The sequence below is a fragment of the Odocoileus virginianus genome, chromosome 3 (assembly GCF_023699985.2).
Source record: "Odocoileus virginianus isolate 20LAN1187 ecotype Illinois chromosome 3, Ovbor_1.2, whole genome shotgun sequence".
NCBI classification, from domain to species: domain Eukaryota; kingdom Metazoa; phylum Chordata; class Mammalia; order Artiodactyla; family Cervidae; genus Odocoileus; species Odocoileus virginianus.
In genome coordinates, this window is record NC_069676.1 from 13,009,839 (window position 1) to 13,032,803 (window position 22,965).

General features: G+C 54.4%; 2 protein-coding genes and 1 long non-coding RNA gene across 7 annotated transcripts; 1 reads left to right on the forward strand and 2 right to left on the reverse strand.

Annotated features, from left to right (window-relative positions):
- Positions 1-2,232: 2,232 nt before the first annotated feature.
- LOC110142930 (uncharacterized) lies at positions 2,233-4,664 on the reverse strand. The gene is made up of 2 exons (XR_002315446.2): positions 4,317-4,664; positions 2,233-2,581 (listed from the first exon to the last, which is right to left on the reverse strand). It is a non-coding gene; the product is annotated as an uncharacterized lncRNA (long non-coding RNA).
- Positions 4,665-4,692: 28 nt separating this feature from the next.
- On the forward strand, positions 4,693-13,339 carry ATG4D (autophagy related 4D cysteine peptidase). 4 transcript variants are annotated; one of them, XM_020902382.2, is made up of 10 exons: positions 4,699-5,306; positions 6,092-6,175; positions 6,258-6,431; positions 7,054-7,327; positions 7,402-7,466; positions 10,182-10,312; positions 11,628-11,706; positions 11,791-11,867; positions 11,949-12,068; positions 12,799-13,006. In XM_020902382.2, exons 1-10 carry the CDS (start codon positions 5,075-5,077, stop codon positions 12,979-12,981), a joined length of 1,419 nt encoding a protein of 472 aa, XP_020758041.2. In that variant the 5' UTR covers positions 4,699-5,074; the 3' UTR covers positions 12,982-13,006. The 4 variants fall into 4 exon arrangements, with proteins under 4 accessions (XP_070320375.1, XP_020758042.2, XP_070320379.1 ...); XM_020902383.2 differs by lacking the exon at positions 11,628-11,706 and having other exon boundaries at positions 4,694-5,306; positions 12,799-12,888; XM_070464278.1 differs by lacking the exon at positions 11,949-12,068 and having other exon boundaries at positions 4,695-5,306.
- On the reverse strand, positions 12,997-22,545 carry KRI1 (KRI1 homolog). Of its 2 annotated transcripts, none has more exons than XM_070464240.1 (19): positions 22,412-22,545; positions 22,222-22,295; positions 21,511-21,616; positions 20,702-20,807; positions 20,010-20,064; positions 19,875-19,921; positions 19,461-19,557; positions 19,292-19,369; positions 18,708-18,844; positions 17,700-17,826; positions 17,483-17,578; positions 17,214-17,384; positions 16,312-16,387; positions 16,137-16,225; positions 15,933-16,059; positions 15,717-15,847; positions 14,724-14,788; positions 14,510-14,608; positions 12,997-13,870 (listed from the first exon to the last, which is right to left on the reverse strand). In XM_070464240.1, the coding sequence occupies exons 1-19, from the start codon at positions 22,503-22,505 to the stop codon at positions 13,531-13,533; spliced, it is 2,115 nt and encodes a 704-aa protein (XP_070320341.1). In that variant the 5' UTR covers positions 22,506-22,545; the 3' UTR covers positions 12,997-13,530. The 2 variants fall into 2 exon arrangements, with proteins under 2 accessions (XP_070320341.1, XP_020758040.2); XM_020902381.2 differs by having other exon boundaries at positions 19,875-19,924; positions 22,412-22,544.
- Between the last annotated feature and the right edge of the window lie 420 nt (positions 22,546-22,965).

Sequence of the window (22,965 nt, forward strand, 5' to 3'; positions counted from 1 at the left end):
TTTAGTTCATTGAAATCAGGAAGATTAGAAAAGGTCAACATCATTATTCCTTAGGGTCCAGTTAATCTGGTGGTTGAGTGCTTGAGGGAGGTTTGAATTTTGCTCAAGAAAGTGCTTCAGGCTAATCTTTACCACTGAAACAGAACTGGAAGTCTTTATAACTAATTTATTACCTGCCCTGTTGTTACTTCTCCTGCCTGATAATAGTTATTTGTTTCTCTGTCTTCCCTTCCCTTATGATCATTAATTACCGAGACTTGATCAAGGGCAAGCTTGTAGCCAGGCTTAGATCACAAAATGCCTTAGGGGGAAAAAAATGGCTTCTCTTATGTCAAAGGGCTTCCCTGGTGGGTTAGACTGTAAAGAATCCACCTGTAATGCGGGAGACCTGAGTTTGATTCCAGGTTGGGAAGGTCCCCTGGAGAAGGGGATGGCTATCCATTCCCATGACCTACCTTGGGAAAGCCCATGGACAGAGGAGCCTGGTGAGCTACAGTCCCTGGGGTTGCAAAGAGTAGGACATGACTGAATGACTTTCAATTTCACTTTCCTTATGTCAAAAAGGTGTATCTGGTTCTTTTCTTCCAGGGATCTCTACCCTGTCTGCTTAAAACCCACTTAATTTTTTTTTTAATTTAGCGATAGCGAGTCTTCCTGGAGAAGGAAATGGCGACTCACTCCAGTATTCTTGCTGGGGAAATCCTGTGAACAGAGGAGCCTGGTGGGCTATAGTCCATGGGGTCGCAAGAATTGGACACGACTGAGCACTTGTCAGCAGCAGTGGGTCTTAGATGCAGCGTGCAGGATCTTCATTCCTTCGCACAGTATATTTCGCTGTAGCACTTGGGTTTAGTTGCCCCAGCATGTGGGATCTTAGCTCCTCATGCATGCATGCTTGCTATGTCACTTCAGTCCTGCCAGACTCTTTGCAACCCTATGGACTATAGCCTGCCAGGCTCCTCTGTCCATGGGATTCTCCAGGCAAGAATACTGGAGTAGGTTGTGATTTCTTTCTCTACTTAATTCCTCAATCAGGATCAAACCTGTGTCCCCTGAATGGCCAGGCAGATTCTTAACCACTAGACCACCAGGGAAGTCCCACATGCCCACTTTTTAGTCCAATTATCTGTATTTTTTTTTTACATGGCTACTAGAATATTGAAAAATGTACTTCATATTATGTTTCTGTTGAACAATGCTGCTCTGGATTTTTTTGTGTGTGGTGGAAATTGTTCAGGAAAATAATTTTATATATAGGTATGTTCCTAGAACTTCCCTGGTAGTCCAATAGCTAAGACTCTGAGCTCCCTATGAAGGAGACCCAGGTTCTGATACCTGATCAGGAAACTAGATTCCACATGCTGCAACTAAAGACCTCACATGCCACAACTATCAATAATAATAAACGAAACAAACTTGCTTGCCACAACTAAAACTCCCACATGACACAACAAAGATCAAAGATCCTGCATGCCACAACTGCGACCCAGTGCAGCCAAATAAATAAAGAAATATTTAAAAATAGTTTTTTCCAACTGTTGTGTGGATCTGAAGGGTCAACGATGGCATGCAGGAGGCCAAGAAGGATGCAACAGTGATGGAGGGGGCCAGACCTCAGAGGGCAATGATGGGAGTAAGAGTGACAGTAGCAATAACAATTCACAGTAACGTGGTAGTTGCTGTGTTTTAAGCATTTTGCGTGTTAATTTCATTCTTCTCCAAAGCCCTAGGAAGTAGGAACAATTACTATCCCATTTGGCAGATGAAGAAACTGAGGTATGAAGCAAGGTCATCTGTTTAAGACACCTGGTTGCAGCCTCTGCCCCTTTGGGGACATGAGGACAATTAGGGATGGATTAGTAGGTGGACTGACAGACCCCGGGAAGGGAGACAATGAAGCCTGGGTATGAGGGAGCCAAGGGATGGGAGGAAAAGTCCGTGGTGGTGAAAGACAGGATCAATTAAGGGTGCACCAAACCTGGGGAGCCTGGAGGACCTCCAAGAGGGGATACAAGTGGCAACTGGATGCTGGGTGCGGACAGACACCCAGGTGGAGAGCTGAGGTTGTGGCTATGCTTGCATGAAATGGGGGTAATGGGAAGTAATTGAGGGTCACAGTAAATCACTGCCCTCCTCCAGGAAGGAACTGTTACAGGAAGGGGGACCCCTTCCGGGGCCCAAGAATGGGCTCTTGTCTAACACTTGGAAATGAATTGTCCGAGGACACACACGTGCTGACAAAGCAGAAGACTTTATTGACAAGGCACGCCCAGGCAGAGAGCAGCAGGATAAGAAACCCAGGAGAACTGCTCTACCACATGGCTTGAAGTCTCACGTTTTTATGGTGATGGGGTTAGTTTCTGAGTTGTCTCTGGCCAGTCATCTTGCTTGGCCCGTGTTTGGTCTGACTCAGGGTCCTTCCTGGTGGTTCGAATCTCTCAGCCAAGAGGGACTTCAGTGCAAAGGAGCCTGGGAGGTTGGTAGGACATATGATGGACTGGCATTTCCTCCCTCCTTTTGGCCCCTCCGGAATTCTCCTGGTTAGTTTTGGCAGCAGCACTGTATTCTTTATTGGAATCTCCTGTTGTGAGACAACGCATGGGAGTGGTTATCATCCTGCCTGGCCAAGGTGGGCAGTTTCCATCAACAGTGGTGGCCGTGGTGGGAGGGGTCCAGGCAGGAAATCAAACAGAAGAGGATCACCCGTGGCCACCCCAGTCAGTCTGCCTCTGAGAGGCTATAAACTCTCCTTTCATTCCACAAGTTGCTTGAGCACCTATGTATGCCAGGCCCGTGTTGAGTGTTGAGGAGTCAGCAGTGACCTAGATGGACAGAGATGTCTGCCCTCATGGTGTGGTGGGGACAGTGGATATAACATAATAAGAATTATATATATATAAAAATAAGAATTATATATAAATAGAAGATCAGTGCTATGGTCTGAAAGTTTGTGTGTCCCCCCCCTCCCAAATTCAATTTTGAAATCCAACCCCCTTATGTGAAGTTATTAGGAGGTGGGGCCTTTGGGAATTGACTGGGGTTAGATGAGGGATATGAGGGTACAGCCCCCCCATAATTAGATTAGTGACCTTATGAAGAGGAAGAGAAACAAGGTATTTCTTTCTGTGTGCAATGCACCACGGAAAGGCCATGTGAGGACGTAACCAGGAACAGGGCCTTCACCAAGACCCCTGCAGTGCTGGTACCCTGATCTTGGACTTTCACCATCCAGGAGTATGTGAAATAAATGTCTGGGAGTTCCCTGGTGGTCTAGTGGGTAAGAATCTGCCTGCCAATGCAGGGGACAGTAGTTCTATCCCTGGTCCAGGGAGAGTCCGCGTGCCATGGAGCAACTAAGCCCGTGGGCCACAACTACTGAGAGCCTGCATGCTGCAACTGCTGAAGCCCATTAAGCCCTCGGGCCTAGAGTCTGTGCTCTGCAACAAGAGAAGCTACTGAGTTGAGAAGCAGCAATGAAGACCCCGTGCAACCATTAATAAAGAAATATCTAAAATTTTTTAAAAAGAAAATGTCTGTTACATAATCCGCCCAGTCTGCCCTATTTATTATAGCAGCCCCAGCTTACTCAATCAGGTTATGATAACTGCTCTGGGGAAAAAAAATATATGTAGCAGGGAAGGGAAAAGGTCCCAAGGGTGGGGATGGGGTGGAATTTTGAAGATGGTCACACTACAGGTATGACATATGAATAAAATCCTGAAGGAGGCTGAGGGAGAGCCATGCAGATATCTCAGGTAAGAGACGTCTAGGCAGAGGCAACAGCAGGTGCAAAGGTCCTGAGGTGGGATGGTACCTATTGAATTTGAGAAAGGAGGCAGGTCTTCACATCACACACCCTTGTCCAGATCCTTCATCCAACTTCCTTCAGCCGGCTGGGGACACAGGCCTTGAGCTGGCCACTAGGGGCCACTCTCTGGTTTCCAGGGTCACTATACTCATTCTGCCTGTGAGATCACGATTGGCTTTCGCTGAGCCCTAACTGTGCCTCAAATGCCATGCTAAGCGCTTTAGAGAGATGAATTCAGCTGTCTTCCAAACGTTCCTCTGAGTTAGATGCATTGAAAACATTTATTGCAGTTTTATTGAGTATAAGTGACACACAACAAACCACACACTTTTAACGTGTACAATCCGTTGAGCTGGAAGCAATCACCATAACCAAGATATTAATACTAAACAAATCCTAGTTCTTTTTCTTAATCCCTCCCTCCCACGTCTCCCCACCCAACCCCCAGGCAACCACTATAGATGAGGTTGCATTTTCTAGAGTTTAAATAGAAACATAGAGTACATACTTTTAAAATTTTTGGTCTGGCGTCTTTCCCTCAGTAAAATTAGGACGATTCATTTGTGTTGTATTTTCGAGCCCCTTTTTGCTCCTGGGGAAACTGAAGCACGTAGAGATGTGGCTTGAAGGGGGACTTTGGTGAATGGGTGTCACGCACAGGTTGGGCCCCTGGTGGAGGCGGGTCCTGGGTGCGCAGCTCTCGGAGGAGCGCTCTGATCCCTCGGGGGACGCAGGCAGGTGCAGACAGCATTAGGGACCCCGGCTCGGGGGAGGGGGGTGGTCAGTCCCTGAGCGCCTGGAGGGGGCGGGGCCAGGGCCGGGCAGGGGCGGGGTCGAAACCGGGGGCGGGGCGAGGCCGGGGCGGGGCGACCCGGCTCTGGGGCCTCCGATAAGTACCTGCAGGGGCTCTGTCGCGCCTGGGCGCTGCGATAAGGCGGGCGGCGGTGGGGGTCGCGTGGCGCTGCCGGGAGGCTCCGCGTCAGGAATCCCCAGAGCCGCCACCCGGGGCAGGGGCCGGGGCCCCAGGCTGGGGGCCGGGCCGGGGCGGGGCGTCCGGCCGTGTCACGCCCGCCTCCCTCCCGGAGCCAGGGCCGCTAAAATGGCGGCGGCGGCGGTGACAGCGTCCCGCGCCGGGCCCGGGGGCCTGGTCGCCGCACCGGGGCCGCACTAGCAGTTTCCTGGGCGTCCGCGTCCCGGCCGCGTCCTGGCCCCTGGGGCGCTCGCGCGCGGCCCCCGGGGCCCTCGGTCCGCCCGCCCGGCGCGCCCATGAACTCCGTGTCGCCGGCCGCCGCTCAGTACCGGAGCGGGAGTCCGGAGGACGCGCGCCGCCCGGAGGGCCGCAGGCCGCGGGGACCCCGAACCCCGGACCCCAACGGCCTGGGGCCCTCCGGAGCTAGCGGCCCCGCTCTTGCATCGGCCGGGACCGGCCCCGGAGAGCCGGACGAAGTGGACAAGTTTAAGGCGAAGTTCCTGACCGCTTGGAACAACGTCAAGTACGGTGAGGAGGGGGCGGGGCCCGAGGCTTCGATTCTGACGTGGGAGCGAGCTGAAGTTCAGGCGGGCAGGGCTAGGATCTCGGTGGGAGTCAAGGAGAGCCAGGACCCTGCCCTTGCCAAGTATTCCACCCTTTGTTCCCCTCCTGTGAGTCACCTGTAGGTCGTCTCCCGCCCTGCCCAGCCCAGGGCGGGCCGCTGGCTGGCAGGTCCAACGGGGAATGTGTTTTCAGGTTTCAGTCGACTCCTCAGTGTGACCTAGGACAAGGTTTTTTTTTGTTGCCCTGTGCCTCCATTTTCCTCCTCTGTAAAATGGGTACAATAATCAGACCCGCTTTGATTCATCCTGAAATGAATGGCAGACATGCATGTGGCTTCCCAGATGCCACAGTTGGTAAAGAATCTGCCTGCCAGTGCAGGAGACTCAAGGGACATTGGTTTGCTCCCTCGGTGGGGAAGATCCCCTGGAGGAGGAACTGGACAATCCACTTCAGTGTTCTTGCCTGGAGAATTCCACGGACAGAGGACCCTGGCGGCTTACAGTCCATGGGGTGGCATAGAGTTGTACATGACTGAGCATGCACAAGCAACACATGTGGTTGTTATAGGGGCCCCGCCTCCATCTGAGAGGAATGTAGCACAGATTCCCCAAGAGCCTACCCTGAGATAAGAACTAGGAGAGTCCCCGTCTCACACATGGGGGCATGCAAGCGCTGTTACTATCCTGTTAGGGTACCTGTCTGCCAAGCAAGTGCTTCATCTTGCTTGGGGCTGCCCTATGTCTCCCCAGGTTGGGCAGTCAAAAGCCGGACCAGCTTTAGCAAGATCTCCAACGTCCATCTCTGTGGCCGCCGCTACCGCTTCGAGGGCGAGGGTGAGCTGATGGCACCTGACTAGGGTTGGAGGAGGCCCCAAAGGGGTGTTTCTGGTGGTAGCTAACAAACCTGCTCTTGCAGGTGACATCCAGCGTTTCCAGCGGGACTTTGTATCCCGCCTATGGCTCACATACCGCCGGGACTTCCCACCCCTCGCGGGAGGCAGCCTGACCTCAGACTGTGGCTGGGGGTGCATGTTAAGAAGTGGGCAGATGATGCTGGCTCAGGGCCTTCTGCTTCATTTCCTGCCCAGAGGTGAGCGGTGGTGGAGGGGGAAGGGAACAGGAGTATAGCGCCAACCCCAGGTCAAAAGTGTTAGAATGGTTTGTAAACCAAGAATTTCAAGTCCTGTTAGAATTTTGTGTAAAGTTAAGTTTGGGGGTGGAGTGAGAGTTGTTTATAAAATAAGTTTAAGGGGGGGGTCTTCTCTGGTGGCTCAGACGGTAAAGAATCCACCTGCAGTATGGGAGATGTGGGTTCTATCCCGGGTTGGGAAGATCCCCTGGAGAAGGGAATGGCTATCCACTCCAGTAGTCTTGCCTGGAGAATTCTGGCAAGAGGAGCCTGGCAGGCCCCAGGCTATGGGGTCGGAAAGAGCTGGAGATGACTGAGCGACTTTCACTCACTCCTGGTGGCCCAGTGGTTGAGACTCTGTGCTTCCATTGCAGGGGGCTAGGTTCAATCCCTGGTCAGGGAACTAAGCTCCTGCATGGCGTCAGTGCATCCAAAATGTAAAAATTAATAGCAAGTTTAAGGAATGTGAAAAGTGTAGTTAAACATGAGGTTTCTAATGGAGCATTAGTGTTGTGTGTGAATCATGGGAACTGCCCCACCCCCCATACCATCGCCATTTGACTATTTGCTGCATCCCTACCAGACTGGACGTGGTCCCAGGGCGCAGGCCTGGGCCCCCCTGAGCCTTCGGGGTTGGCCTCTCCCAACCGGTACCGAGGGCCTGCCCGGTGGATCCCTCCGCGCTGGGCCCAGGCCCCTGAGCTGGAGCAGGAGCGCCGGCACCGGCAGATTGTGTCCTGGTTCGCTGACCATCCCCGGGCCCCCTTCGGCCTACACCGGCTGGTGGAGCTGGGGCAGGGCTCAGGCAAGAAGGCAGGCGACTGGTATGGGCCATCTCTGGTGGCACACATACTCAGGTGAGGGCCGTGGCAGGGGACGCGGGAGCCTCTGGGTCCCCTCCGGGGAACTCAGGCCTCTCCTCCATCCCCAGGAAAGCTGTGGAGAGCTGCTCAGAGGTCACCCGCCTGGTGGTGTATGTCTCCCAGGACTGCACAGGTAAGGGGCTGAGGGCTGAGGTCATGGGGTTCTCACCCTGCGCCAGTCACTGCCTCAGCCACCTCTTAGCACCCACTTTCCGCAGAGGCTGAGACAAGTTATGCAGCAGAGGGACCCTTGGAAAGGACTGGAGGCCCACATTGGGCGGCAGGGGCGCTGCTCAGGATCCCTTCATTCTCTCTGGAATCAGGAGAGGAGACTTCAGGGGCTTCTCTGAGTAATAGAATAAAGGACAGAAGGAATTCCTCTCTCGGGTCCAACTCACTCTTTTTTAAAAAAGAATGATTGTTTATTTTTGGCTGCACTGGGTCATTGTTGCTGCCGTGGGCTTTTCTCTCCTTGTGGTGAGCAGGGGCTACTCTCTTTGACTCTCTAGTTGTGCATGAGCTTCCCATTGCTCTTGCTTCTCTTGTTGCGGAGCACAGGCTCCAGGCACTCAAGATTCCATAGTTGTGGCACAGGAGCTTAGTTACCCCTCGGTATGTGGAATCTGCCCAGGCCAGGGATCAAACCTGTGTCCCCTGCATTGGCAGGCAGATTCTTAACCACAGAACTGCCAGGGAAGTTCCCAACTCACTTTTGCTTTGTAAACACTGCTAATGCATACAAAAGTCGGGTCTCCTCTGCCTCACGGGGTTTTCAGGAGGATTGAGTCAGTGATGAACATAACTCTTAGGGGCTTCCCTGCTGGCTCAGTGTGCTAAAGAACCCACCTGCCAATGCGGGAGAGATGGGTTTGATCCCTGATCCAGGAAGATCCCACGTGCCACAGAGCACCTACGCCCATGCGCCACAACTACTGAGCCTGTGCTCAAGAGCCATAGCTATTGAGCCTAAGGGTCACAGCTACTGAAGTCCTCACTCTGGAGCCTGTGCTCCACAAGAGAAGCTGCTGGCCGTGAGAAACCGGTGCGCCACAACTAGAGAGTAGCCCCTGCTCTCTGCAGGTAGAGAAAAGCCAGAGCAGCAACAAAGACCCAGCACAACCAAAAATAAATAAGATTTTTAAATTAAAAATAGTAACTTTTAGAACAGAACTTCTCATATGGTAAGTATTCACTGAATGTTACCTCTCTTTGTTATTGAGTTAGTGAAAGTCTCTCAGTTGTGCCTGACTCTTTGTGATGTGACCCCATAGACTATATAGTCCATGGAATTCTCCAGACCAGAATACTGGAGTGGGTAGCCTTTGCCCTTCTCCAAGGGATCTTCCCAACCCAGGGATCGAATCCAGGTCTCCTGCATTGCAGGTGGATTCTTTACCAGCTGAGCCACAAGGGAAGCCCAAGAATACTGGACTGGGTAGCCTGTCCCCTCTCCAGCGGATCTTCCCAACCCAGGAATTGAACTGGGGTCTCCTGCATTGCAGGTGGATTCTTTACCAACTGAGCTATCAGGGAAGCGCCCCCTCATTGTTATTATGCCCTCCCAATCAGTTTAGCTTCATGGATTGGTATCAAGGAATCTACAGACCCTATACATTTTATGAAAAAATATAGGCGTTTGGGGCAAGGTGTAATCTTTTGCAGAGAGCCTCTTAGTCTGTTAGGGCTGGTATAATGAAAGTACTGTAGGCCAGGGAATTCCCTGGTGGTCCAGTGGTTAGGACTCGGTGCTTTCACTGCTGGGACCTGATTTTGATCCCTGGTTAGGGAACTCCGATCCCACAAGCTACACAGCATAGCCAACAAAACAAAACAAGCACCCACAGGCTGGGTGGCTTGTAAACAAGGTGTTTATTTTTCGTAATTCTGGAGGCTGGGAAGTCCAGGATCAAGGCACTGGCTGTTTTGGTGTCTGTTGGGGGCCTACTTCCTGGTTTGTTTCACTGTATCTTCAGGCAGCAAAATGGGCAAGCATGCTCTCTGGGGTCGCTTTTACCGGGGCAGTGATGTCACTCATAACCTCATCACCTCCCACTTCCTCATTCCATCACTTGGGGGAGGGGGTTAGAATTTCAACATCTGAAATGGGCGAGGGGGTGCTTCCCAGGTGGTGCTAATGGTTAAGAACCTGCCTGCCAATGCAGGAGATGTTTAAGAGACGCGGGTTTCATCCCTGCGTCAGGAAGATCCCCTGGAGGAGGACATGGCAACCCACTCCAGTATTCTTGCCTGGAGAATCCTGTGAACAGAGGAGCCTGGCAGGTTGCAGTCCATGGGTTCGCACAGAGTTGGACACGACTGAGGCGTTCAGACCATTGCAGCTCTTGTCTCCAGGAAAGATTGAATGTCCTTTTCTGGGAGTCATGAGGGGGTTACATAGCCACGAGGAGATGACAGGAAAGCAGAGACCAGCGGATGGAACTTGAGGGACACACAGGGCCTTTCAGCTGACTGACTGGTGCTCCCACTTCCATCTCAGCAAACCCAGGTGCCGAGTAGGGGAAGACTAGTCAGGCCCGGGATTGGGCAGGCACTCTGGGCTGTGGGGAAGGCTCTTCACCTCCCTCCTGGCTTTACACTCTTTGTCATAACCTCAGGCCCTTAGTCGCCCTCTCTGTGAAATGGGAGTGTCCATACCTGCCTGGCGTGCCTGGGACTGTCTGAGGGAGTTTGGGGTGGGGGGTGGCGAATGCTGGAAAGCTTTTCTGCCGGGAACAGGCGTGTCATCCAGGGAGGTTGCTCAGGCGAGGTTGGGCCCCTAAGGATGGAGGTTCATACAGTGAGACTTGAAGGGCGGGCGAGAACGTGACCTGCTGCCCTGTCCTTGCAGTATACAAGGCGGACGTGGCACGCCTGGTGGCCCGGCCAGACCCTACGGCTGAATGGAAGTCCGTGGTCATCCTGGTACCAGTGCGGCTTGGTGGAGAAACTCTCAACCCTGTGTACGTGCCCTGCGTGAAGGTAGGTTCTGCCAGGCTCCCCCGTGCCTCCCCCACCGCCCCCCTCACTGGAGCCCTGCAGACATTTTCAGCTTGGGTTAGGGGTTTATGCTTCCTTTGTCTCTTCATTGGATCATCCAGCAGTTATGAAGCACCTATTATGTGCCAAAAACCCTCTCAGCTGCTGGGGACTCAGAGGTAAACAGGCAACAGTTGATGCTGTCTGGGAGCTGACATTCTAGTGGGGGAGTAACAGGCAGTAGGTGTGGAAGCAAGTTGACAGCTGTGGCATTGCAACTCGTACTGTAAAGGAACCAAAACTAACATGATGAAGGACAGGTGGGGGTGGCTGGCCAGCCTCGGAAAGCCCCTCTCTAGCCAGAAGCAAATGAGAAGCCAGGGGAGTAGTCATCCAGGCAAAAGGAACAGCAAGGCTGGAAAGACCCCGGTGTGTTTACACTGAGAGCAAAGGCCAGCGATCTCCCCACAGCCCACAAGGCCCTCTACCATCTGCCCACACTCACTCTCCACCTCACTTCACTCTGCTTCAGCCGCACAGGCCTCTTTTCTGCTCTCAGAAGACACCTGCCTCAGGGCCTTTGCACCTGCCATTCCCACCACTTGGAGTGCTCTTTCCCAAGACAAATTCTGAATTCCCTTAACTGTTTGCTGAAACATCATCTCTCAGTGAGGTCTTTCCTGACTCCCCCTGCTTAACACTGCAAAGCCTTCTTCCCTCCTTTTATTCTTCTCCAGAGAGCTACCACCTTCTGACACATGACAGAACTTACTCCTCTTGTTCTTTGTTCTCCCACACTAGAACATAAGCTCCATGGGGACAGCGTTTTGTCTATCTTGGTCACTGCCACCCCCCAGGGCCCAGCATAGGCTTGGGTTTGCACACATTGGGCCTCTGTCGGTTTTTTTTTTTTTGAATGATTTTATTTACCTGTTTTTGGCTGTGCTGGGTCTTTGTCACTGAACAGGCTTTCCTCTAGTTGCGGCCAGCCAGGGCTACTCTGTGTTGGGGTGTGCAGGTTTGTTATTGCAATGGCTTCTCGCTGGGGAGCACAGGCTCTAGGGCATGGGCTTCAGCAGTTGCAGCTCCCAGGCTCTAGAGCACAGGCTCAGTAGTTGTGGCGTATGGGCTTAGTTGCTCCGTGGCATGGGGGAGAGGGGGTGTCTTCCCCGAGCAGGGATCAGCCTGTCTCCTGCATTGGCAGGCGGGCTCTTTACCACTGAGCCACCAGGGAAGAAGCCCTGGGGCTTTATGAGGCATCAGGGTGCCTGACAGCACCTGCCCTGGGTCCTCACTCCACCCCCTTTCCTTCCGGCAGGAGCTCCTCCGTTCAGAGCTGTGCCTGGGCATTATGGGGGGCAAGCCCCGCCACTCGCTGTACTTCATCGGCTACCAGGGTAGGCCCACACCACACTGCTCCATCACATCCCCCCACACCCCCTTTCCACCGCCACCCCCTCCCTCACACGTCCTCCCTGCAGATGACTTCCTGCTCTACCTGGACCCACACTACTGCCAGCCCACCGTGGATGTCAGCCAGGCCGACTTCCCCCTGGAGGTGAGTGAGATGGGGTCCCCAGGGTGGGGTTGGAGGTGTGTGGAGGGAACCCCCTGAGCCTCCCTCATCTATCCACCCCAGTCCTTCCACTGCACCTCACCCCGCAAGATGGCCTTTGCCAAGATGGACCCGAGCTGTACTGTGGGCTTCTATGCTGGAGACAGAAAGGAGTTTGAAACACTCTGCTCAGAGCTGACCAGGGTGAGCCGGGTGTGCTAGGGGGTGGGGGGCAAGGGCAGGGCTATGGCCGAAGAGAAACAGAGGCCACGAGGCCAGCAGACCTGGCCATGTTGTCAGGATTATTATCCTGCAGGAGCCCTACAGGGTTTTTCAGCTTGGGTTAGGTCTGATTAGAAAGCCCAGCTCTGATGAGAGCAAAAAGCATCATGAAATGAAAAATTTAAGGGGACAGCTAGTCCCCAGAGGCTGAAGTCGTAGGACCTGCCTTGTCCTTTGGTTCTGTTGTTCTCAGGGATTTACCCTTACGGTGGTAAGAAATGAACACCAGCTTCTCTGGGTGTGCACACGTCCTCAGTCATGTCGGACTCTTTGCAATCCCATGGACTGTAGCCTGCCAGGCTCCTCTGTATGGGATTTCCCAGGCAAGAATACTGGAGAGGATTGCAATTTCCTTCTCCAGGGGATCTTCCCAACCCAGGGAACCTGGGATTCTTGAAAGAGCCCCATGTTCTTAGCAGAGAAGGAAAATCCCAGGGCTGTGGTTCATTGGTTACACAAGGGCATATGCTCATTACTGAGCCAATCACTGTAGCCAGAGCACAGAAGGTGCTGATTGGCTGGTCTGCTCACTGCCCTGGAGGGAGGGGAGTTGAGTTCAGGAAGTACCTGATAAATATGGCTGCTAAAATAATTTTATCTACTTGGGTAGTTATCATGGCTTTGGGACTGAGCTGCTCTCTCCTCCCCACAGGTCCTCAGCTCCTCCTCAGCCACAGAGCGATACCCCATGTTCACCCTGGTCGATGGCCATGCTCAGGACCACAGCCTGGATGACCTCTGCTCCCCACCCTCCCAGCAGACACTGCGGCTCCCGCGCAGTGGCCGGCTCCTCAAGGCTAAGCGCCCAAGCTCTGAGGACTTTGTGTTTTTATAAAGGGAGGGGAAAAGGGAGAAGACAAGACCCTATTTATTTTTTAATTTATGTCATGTTAGGTGTGGGAGCTTCAACTCCCCCCTGACAAGTGCAGCTGAGAGAGACCAGTCCAGGAAGCCTCCGGGCTGGGGCCGTTCAGCCAGGAACAGAGCCCGCACACCTGCCTCCCACCAGCTGGGCCCTCCTCATGGGGCAGGGAGGGAGGCCCCGGGCACCCACTCAGGGCCTGACTCCGTACTGTAGTTTGCACTGGACCGTCCATGCCCCTCACCGGTCACAAAGCCCCTACCCTGCCAAGAGCTGCTGGAGGGGAGGAGGGGCCGTGGCTGCTGGGGGCTAATAAAGCCGTTTGACTTGACTGTGGCTATTGTTGGGCCCAACATTTGAGTGTGTCTTGAGGCGAGGTTCCCCGAGTCATCTGGGGAAGCTTGTTGAGTAGGCCTCAGCTTCCACATCTCTAAGATGGGAAGACTCCCTGGCCTACAGGTAGATGTGGGGGGCCATACAGTCAATAAGAAGAGGAAGGGGCCCCTGTAGGCTCCCTCGAGCTCAGTGGCTGCCCTTGGGCCCCTGCTGCTTCCTCCGTCGTCGGCCCAGCTGCCGGAAGTGCAGCCGTTTGGGGTTGAGGCCAAAGGCCTGCAGTCTCTGGCGGCTGAACTCACGTCCCCCGAGTGTCACTGTGGGGCCCAGGAGACGTGCCTTCTTGCCCCGCTTCCGCCTCTGGGGGGCCAGCTTCTCCGTGGGTGTCGCAGGGTCTGCCTCTTCCTGTGCTGGGGTGCTCTCGGGCTGGGACTGCTTGCCACAGGCCCCATCAAGTGCCACCAGCTGTCCCGATGGGCCAGCTCTGTCTCTCTGTGGCTTCCCTGTGGCTTCCGTGGGCATCTCTGCCCTGGAGGAAGAGAAGTCATGGATCAGCCCAGGCCAGTCACGACTAGGTTCCTCCCTGAGCCTGCCCCGTTTTTATAGATGAGAAAAAGGGCAGCTCAGAGAAGTGGCCAGAACAATTTGGGAGCCTGCCTGCACTCAAACATGGGTCTGATACCACACTGGGATTTTTCTACTCAGAAGCCGGAGTGAGTGAGTGATGCTTTTGATCACTGAGCCTGTACCTACACTAAGCTCTTCACACAAACTAACTCATTTTAGCTTTATGTCAACTCTGTGAGCACTCCTGATTTACAGATCAGGAAATAACAGGCACAGTAACAGTAACAAGAGCTAATAGCTATCCAGCATTTATTGTTTTAAGCACTTTACCTGAATTGATTTACTTAATCTTCAAAAAAAAAGAAAAACCCAGCAAGAAGTGAGCCATCTGTACCTCCATTTTGCAAATGAGGAAACAGGCCCAGAGAGGGAAAATGACTTGCCCAACGTCATACAGCTATGGCCCAGCCAAGACCTGATGCCCAGGTATCGGAAGGGAAACCCTACCCCCAAGGTTATGTGACAAACAGCTGACAAAGCATGACTCAAACCCTGGGCCTGGCAGGGCTCCGAAGCCCACCCCTCCACCAGCCATACTCACTCCTCTGGGCAGAGTGACTTGAAGATCTGCTGCTTCTTCCATACATTCTGGGCCTTCTGGCTGTATGCCCTCTTGTCCTGCAGTTCCTCCTGCTCTGACCTGCGGGCCCCAAGTGGACACATCTGTCGCTGGGTGGCCTGGGTGGGGCTCGTGCTTGCCTGCCAGCCTGCTTGCCCCTCCTCCCGGGGCACCTGGCCCAGCCCCACTCCATCACCTGTACATGCAGGTCTTCTTCAGGGAGCACCACCGATTCAGCTCCTTGTCGTCAGCAGCGAGGATCTGCAAGGGAAGGGAGGGTGGGGTCCTGCTAGTGAGCCCCGGGGGGCCCTGACTCTCAGCCTTAGTCACCTCATGGGTCAAAGCAAGGTAATGCTAGTTCCACCAAGCAGCAGTGTCATGATGGTGAGAAAGAACTGATTTCTGCAGAGGCCAATGGAGGATTTTTTTTGTTGAGGGCATCAGATGGGAAAACTGAGGCCCAGAGAAGGGGATCCTTAACCCAGTCACATGGCCAGGAAATGGCTAATGTCAGATTACAATCTGGGCCCTGACTGGTACACTGTGGTCCCAGCAGACTCAAACCAGGGGAGGGGTCTCCATGCCAATGACCAGGTTTGCTAATACTGATGAGACCCAGGTTCCCAACCTTATGACCTTAGTCTCCTCACTTATGAATTGGGCACCCCCCCTCAGAACCTACTGGAAGGTTGTCAGGATGATGAAGCAAATACAAATGGTCTAAGCTCAATCATCATTGGCTATTTTTATAGTCAAGCATCCATAGCCATCATGGCTAGGGCACAATGACATTCAAAGCACATTTGTTTCACATCCACAGTCATAAGGTGGGGCTGTTATAAGGCCCATTTTACAGATGGGGAAACCAAGTTACAGAGCCTTAAGTCACGTGTCCAAGGTTATACAGCTGGTGAGTGGCCCGGTCAAGATTTCAACAGCTGCCAAGTCTTAATGGCCACACTGCTGCCAATATACAGAATTAAAACTGATATTTACTGGGGCTTCCTGTGGGCAGAGCACCATTTAAGCCCCTGCCTCACAGAAAACTTGTGTGGCAGGCAATATTACTAGTATTGTTATTAGTACTGTTGGTTCTATTGTTTTGGAGATAAAGAAACAAATAGGCTGTGTCACAACAGGGCCAGTTCTGGGCATCCCCGCTTGCTTCTGGGGTACCCTGGGGTCCCACCTCCTCAGTGCTAAGTCCAAAGTCGCAGGGCACCACCGTGCGGTACTTGAAGCGACAGGGCAGGTCATCAATGATGTCCTCGTAGTCCAGCCGGTAATACTCGTCCAGGTACTCCTCGAATGTCTTGTCCCCTGAGTGGGGACAGAGCCAGGCTGTCGGGGTGTGCGGGGCCCTAGGGAGCCCCTGCCCACCCACAGGCACCCGCCTGGGCCTCACCGGGGTCAAACACAGGTTTCTCCTGTCCCACGGCTGCAGCGAAGGGCGACTTTCGCTTCTTCTTGCCCAACGAAGGGGCCTCTCGATGCTTCTTCCGGGGCTGGCTGGGGTCATAGTCGGCGTCCATCTGCCGGGACACACAGGTCAGGCCTGCCGGGGGACCCTCTGGGGAGCCCCCCCGGTTCCCATGCCCAGGGCACCTACATTGAAGTCGGGGTCCTCGCAGTGCGGCTCCTGTTGGCTCCAAGCTCCACCTTGCTCCGGCCCAGCCCACGTGTCCCAGTTCCAGTCGTCTGGTTCAGACCAGACAGGCAGGGGTGAATAGGGGATCAGTAGGCCAAGCACCCCACCCCCAGCCTGGTACCCCAAGTGACCTCACCTTCCAGCCCTTCTTCTTCCTCAAACTGCGGCTTCTCCTCCTCCATGGCGCCATAGTACTCGTCCCCGAAGCACTTCTACAGGGTCGGGGCCGGGAGGGTCAGCAGGGCCCATTCCCCGCCAGACACTGGTGCTCCTGCACCTTCTGTGGCTCCCCAGCACCGCCCCCCAGGACCCAGCTCCTGATGTGGGGAGAACCACACATAGGACCTGTGCGTCTGTGTCCCTCCACACCCACTTCTTAGCTCATCTTGCCCCATCGACCTCCCGCTCTCTGCCCCCGTTCCACTGGCTAGTAAAGGCAAATATTGCTAACTGTGCCACTTACAAACACCTACTACATGCTCAACACTGGGCTGTGTCTCACTGCATTCTCACAAGCACCCCAAAAGACAGAAACTACTAACAAACACAGAACCTGAAGCTCAGGATTAAGAAGCTCCTAGAAAGTGAAGGTTTACCTTCAATTACACAGCATCTACCCACTCCACGTTTCACCTGGCCCATCTACTCATCTTACTTTCCCTTCCATGAACCCCCAGGCTGAGTCTGGGTCCACTCTGTGGTGCCCCGGGTCCCCACTGCAGCTCCCATCCAGGTCTCATTGCCTGCTTCCATGGTCTGAACCTGTGTTCCCCCCCTCCCAATACAACAATCAACACTAATGGCTCAATAAATGAATTTAAAGAAAATTCAGCGACCCATGTTTCCCTGAGCATTTACCAAGTTAATTAGCATTTAGTATTTCTCACGGGCCTGAGGTAAATGCTGCAGTTTGGACCCACTTTACAGACAAGAGACACAGGATTAGAGAGGTCAGGTCACCTCTCTGAGCCAGAAAGGGATTGCTCACTCCAGAGCCACACTCAGCCGCACAGTCAGGCTGGGGCTCTGGGGTCACACCTGCATGAGCTGGTCGTGCTGGGCAGGGTCAAAGTCATCCTCCAGGTCATGCTCTTCAAAGCCCAGCGTCTCGTTGCCCGTGACCTGCCGCAGCCTCTCCAGCTTGGCCAGAATCTCCTTCCTCTTCAGGTTCTTCAGCTGCTTGAGTTCCTCCCGCTTCCTCGCTTTCTCCTGCAGGCGGCAGGTCAGGGGCAGAGGCCGGGTGTCAGCAACCCTCCTAACCCCTGCAGGTGGACATCCCCCCAAAGGCCGCCCTGAAAACCACTCACCCTCTTCTTCCGCTCCCGTGTCTCCTCCCTCTTCTCCTTCCTGCGCTCGTCCTTTCGGCGCACGGAGGAGGCGATGCTCCGAGGGTAGGTCTTGACCTGTGGGCACCAGAGATGATTCTGGGTTCCTTCCCCAGCCTGGGACCCTCTGGCCAGGTTCTCCCCGGCCCCCAGCCCCCGAATCCCAGCCCGGCCACCGGCCCCCAGCCCGGCCACCCACCAAGGCAGAGTCTGGCTCCTCAAAGCGGAAGTTGTACTTGAGCTCAAAGTCCTCCTGCTTCTTCAGAAACAGTTCCCCCTCGTCTGAGGAGTCATCCACAGCTAGCTGGACCGGGGGACCAGGGACCCTGAGGGATGAGATGGGGCGGGGCTAGGGGTGAGCAGAGCTCCTGCAAGCCTGTGTACCAGCGTGTTCATGTGTTTAATCCTCACAAGAACCCTGTGCTAGGGAGCCACTGTTACCCCATTTTACCGATGGGGAAACCGAGGCATGGAAATCCAGGATTAGGGCCCGCTGGCTCCAGAGCCCACACTCTGGGTCTCTTCCTCAAGAAAGGCCAATTCTGGGGACTTCCCTGGTGGTCCAGTGGTTAAGACCTGCGCTTCCAGTACAGGGGGCCCAGGTTCAACCCCTGGTCGGGGAACTAAGATCCTCCATACCGTGTGGTGCAGTAAAAAAAAAAAAATAAAAAGGCTAACTCGGCTGCTGCTGTTCAGTCACTAAGTTGTGCCTGATTCTTTGCGACCTCACGGTCACAAAGCCAGGCTCCTCCGTCCTCCACTATCTCCTGGAATTTGCTCAAACTCATGTCCATTGAGTTAGTGATGTCATTCAACCATCTCATCCCCTTCTCTTCCTGCCTTCAATCTTTCCCAGCATCAGGGTCTTTTCCAATGAGTCGGCTCTTCAATCAGGTAGCCAAAGTATTGGAGTTTCACCTTTAGCATCAGTCCTTCCAATGAATGTTCAGGGTTAATTTCCTTTAGGATTGATTGGTTTGATCTCCTTGCAGTCCAAGAGACTCTCAAGTCTTCTCCAGCACCCTAGGGGATCTTCCTGACCCAAGGATCGAACCCATGTCCCTGCATTGGCAGGCGGATTCTTTACCACTGAGCCACCAGGGAAGTCCCTAACTCCGTTACCAACCGTGTGATAAAGTAAACACCCAGTGCCTTTTCCTTTCTGGCCAGTGCTGTGTCTAGGCCCCTGGGGGACAGGGGCACTCACCTTTCCTCCTCCTCCTCTTCCTCCTCCTCCTCTTCCTCCTCCCCTTCTTCCTCATAGCGTTTGTTGAGGATGTAATCTCGCAGGAAGCGCTCCCCCTCATCCAGCTCTGGGTTGTTCCAGAACTCCCTGAGGTGAGTCTAGGGGTGAAGGGTGTGTGATAAGACTCAGGTCAGGGACTCAGGGTCAGTGAAGCAGTAGGGTAGGGGCGTGGATTGTGGGCACCCAGTGGGTGTAAGTGACTGCAGCTTCACAGCCAGTCTATGAAGTAAGTGGGATAATCCCTGTGTTATAGATATAGAAGCTGAGGCCCAGAGATGTGGGGCCCCATCCTCAGAGGATGTGCTCCTGGGGACTCCTCTGGGGGTCTAGTGGTTAAGACTCCACGCTTCCACTGTAGGGGGCACGGATTCAATCCCTGGTTGGGGAACTTAAGATCCCAAAGGCCACATGGTACAAGGGAAAAAAAAGAAAAGGAACAGATTATGTGCTCCCGGCTGGCCACTCAAGGGTCAGTTTCCAGGAAAAGGCTGGATGCAGGCAGACCGGGAAGTTTAGGGAGTCAGTAACCAGGGATGGGAACTCACCAGTTCTTTCAGGGTGTCGGGGTTCTGAATCTCCTTCTGCCCCTTCAGCCACTCAATATAGTCAGCATCCTCCTGGGCCTGAGGGGTGGCCAGCGATGAGGATCTGCGGGACCCCCCTGGTGCCCCCTCTCCACCACCACCCCCCATCCCCCTGGGACCCAGTACCCACCTTCTCCTCTTTGCTTTTAGCACGTTTCTGTAGCAACCCAGAGCCACCTTCCTTGGCACTGTCTTCATCCTCACTGTCCTCCACAAATGCCCGGAAGCTGCCCAAGCGAGAAAACAAGCCTCAGGATGGGTGCGCTGGCCCTGCCCGCTGCCCCAAAGATAAGCACTATCTACTAATAAGCCCTGAGCTCCTCCTGACCAGCCCAGAGTGGTGCTGTGACATACAGCCCATGATCAACCCCATTTCACAGATACAGAAACTGAGGCCCAGAGACAGCAAATGACAGGCCCAAGGGCACACAAGTGCCCATTAAGTGGGCACATTAAGCGATAGAGCTGGATTTGAACCTGGGCCTGCCAACCTCAGAGCCTCAACTCTCTTCTACTTGGCTGCTCAACCAGCTCCAGGGCTCACCTTTCCTTCAGCTGTTTCTGTTCTTCCACATAACTCTTCGACGAGGTCTGCTGCAGAGAGAGTGACAGGGGCCTCAGACCCAGCCATGGGCCCCTCAGCCCCCCAACCCTCCCACCCAGCCTCCATCCCACACACCTGGAGTCTCTGATCGGAGGTTTCCCCATCTGAATTCTCCTCATCGACATATTTGCTGGGCAAGGAAGGATGAAGGTTTCAGAACAGACTCCCCCCGGCCTGTCTGTCACTGTGGGGTGGGAGGCTCTTAAGAGCAACAGCTGGGGCCTCCCTGGTGGCTCAGTGGTAAAGAACCCGCCTTCCAATGCAGGAGGAGACACAGGTTCGATCCCTGATCCAGGAAGATCCCACATGCCTTGGAGCAACTGAGCCCTTATGCCACAATTACTGAGCACACGCTCTGCGGCCCGGGAGCCACAACTACGGAGCCCACATGTCGAAACTATTGAAGCCCAGATGCCCTAGAGCCTGTGCTCCACAAGAAGAGAAGCCACTGCAGTAAGCCCCCACACCACAACTAGAGAGTAGCCCCTGCTTGCGGTAACGAAAGAAAATCCCTCGCAGCAGTGAAGACCCAGCACAGCCAAAGATAAATAAATAAATAAAAATTATTAAAAGAGACAAAAATTCAAAAACAGCAACAGCTGGGGGGTGAGAGCAGTGGGATGCAGGCAGGTCACCAAGCCACCTGCTCTCTGAGGTTCTCCCAACTCTGGTGAGCCATTGGCTTCTTCCCACGCCCGCCCCTAAGTCCCCCACGTGTCCACCTGCCCTGGGAAGGTAGACGCGGAGGAGTCAGGCTGTCTCCTCACCCTCCTTTCTCCAGGATAACCTTCCTCTCATAGTCCTTCAGGTACATGGGCTGCACCTTCTTTCTCCTCTCAGCTGCCGGCTCCTCTTCGCTCTCTGAGGACGATGCTGCAGGGCCACCACAAGACCCCTGTCATCACCCACACCCACAACCCCCTTCCTCCCCCAGGCAGAGAGTAACTGTGCTGGGCCAGAGTCAGATGGAGGTTTCAAATCCCCGAGCCACCAGTTCCCATCTATCAAACAGGCATCACACTTGCTACTACCTGGTAATAGCTGGTGGTGATCACTCAGTGAGTAATTCACATTCAAAACAGTGCCAGACACACAGCCATGATTAGTGACAACAGGTCATAACCCTGGACACTCTTAGCTGATTAGTAATCAGTTTTTTTTGGTTTTTTTTTTTGGCTGTGCTGCGTGGCACGTGGAATCTTAGTTGCCCCACCAGGGATGAACGTGCAGAGTCTTAACCTCTGGACGACTAAGGAAGTCCCTCTGCTAATCAAGTCTGACTTGTAGGTGAAATAAAAATGAAAGTGCTGGTCGCTCAGTTGTGTCTGACTCCTTGCACCCTATGGACTGTAGCTTGCCAGACTCCTCTGTCCATGGGATTTCCCAGGCAAGAATACTGGAATGGGTAGCCATTCCCTTCTCCAGGGGATTTTCCTGACCCAAGGACTGAACCCAGGTCTTCTGCATTGCAGGCAGACCCTTTACTGTCTGAGCGACCATGGAAAGATCCATTAAATAGCCACAACAGCTTCTAAGGCAATGAGGACCCAGGGTTTCATGAGAAGCAGCCCCAGACCTGTTCGCTGATAGAAGGTGGCATCTTTCTGATAAATGCAGGGGTCCTTCTTCTTCAACAAGGAGAGAGTTCTGTAGAAGTCACGCTCTTGCTGGGGGTCAAATTCCTAGAGCAGAAAAAGGGGGTGGGGACAGACTTCAGAAGGGGGCTGTGATGGGGGCAGTAAGCAACAGGGGCAGGAAGGCTGAGAAGGTGTGGGAATTAGGGTTCAGGGAGGCGTACAGGTTAGAAGAAGGGAGAATCCAGCTGGGTAAAGGCAGGTGGGGGGAGGGCTGGAGGGCTGGATATGAGTGGGAGGGGGGTCAAATGGGTGGGAGAGGGGACCCCTTGGGGGTGGACCACACATGAGCAGAGAATAGGAAGCAAAAAAAGGTAGCAGGCAAGGGGGTGGTGGTACTTCCCGGTATCAATAAGGGATGGATGATACAGGGGCAGGTGAGCAGAGAAGGCATATGAAGAACAGAGTGGGAAAGCTGGATGGCTCAGTGAGTCTAGGAAGATCAAGGCTGGTGTGGGGAAAAGCTGGGTGCTCCACGTGGCAGAGGGATGCCCCATTTTGGGGACAGAGGCAGACAGGGAGAAATGGTTAGACTGTCAGGGATGAAGGCGCGATGGGGTTGGACGTTAGCTGCCCCCTGTAAGTCCAGGCCAGGATGCGACAAGGCCCTTGGACACCTCCCGCAACTCCGGGACGGAGGCGGAGAAGCTCACCACGTGCTCGTCGCTGGAATCAGACTCGGAGCTGGAGTCGCTGCCGCAGTGCTGGTCCCCGTAGCGATCTTTCACTGTGGGACAAAGATGCGAGCCCCCCACCCAGGTGAGCCTGGGGGACCAGATCAAGCCCCACCTGCGGACCGCCCAACACGCGCCGGCGCCCCACGCGCATGCGCCCCGCACTCACGCCGCTGCAGCTCCTCTCGCTCACGGTAGCGGCCGTACCGCGCCGCGAACGCCGCGTTCACCCGCAGGGGCGACGACCCGCGAGGCTCCGGCATGGCTGCTCTCCCACCCACTGCGCACGCGTCAGGAAAGCACCGCCTCCCCGCAGGCGGGGCTACGCACAGTTGCCTTTAAATAGGGGCGGAGCTTCCTGGGTCGTAAAGAACCCTGCCCTGGGCCCTTCCGGGATTACTTTCCCTAGGACTACAGTCCCCGCCCACGAGCCACGCCTCTGCGGGCCAGGCTGCAGCCACCGCCCATCCCACTCCCCCACCCTCGGGGCTCCCGGCACCCAGCTGACATCTGGGGGCCCTTTCTCCACTCGCGGTTTCCTGCCTCCCTTCCGTTCCGACAGCGTAAACCGCTGCCCCACCCAGCTCACTCACCCCTGGCGCCCTGGGAATTACCACTCTCTCCCCTCCTCCAAAGCATCCACGATCCGCGACCCCCAGGGCCCATCCCCATAAACATCCTGGACACGCGACTCTCCATCGCGGCCTCAAAAATGACAAGCCA

Bases quoted from the DNA above. Each gene is read 5' to 3' on its own strand.
- KRI1 (XM_020902381.2), bottom strand. From the start codon at position 22,505: ATGCCGGAGCCTCGCGGGTCGTCGCCCCTGCGGGTGAACGCGGCGTTC. The intron at 22,296-22,411 runs GTGAGTGCGGGG...TTTGTCCCACAG, and splicing joins GCGAGAGGAGCTGCAGCGGC to TGAAAGATCGCTACGGGGAC. The intron at 17,579-17,699 runs GTGGGTGGCCGG...TGGTGCCCACAG, and splicing joins AGGAGCCAGACTCTGCCTTG to GTCAAGACCTACCCTCGGAG.
- ATG4D (XM_020902382.2), top strand. From the start codon at position 5,075: ATGAACTCCGTGTCGCCGGCCGCCGCTCAGTACCGGAGCGGGAGTCCG. The intron at 5,307-6,091 runs GTGAGGAGGGGG...ATGTCTCCCCAG, and splicing joins TTGGAACAACGTCAAGTACG to GTTGGGCAGTCAAAAGCCGG. The intron at 11,868-11,948 runs GTGAGTGAGATG...TATCCACCCCAG, and splicing joins AGGCCGACTTCCCCCTGGAG to TCCTTCCACTGCACCTCACC.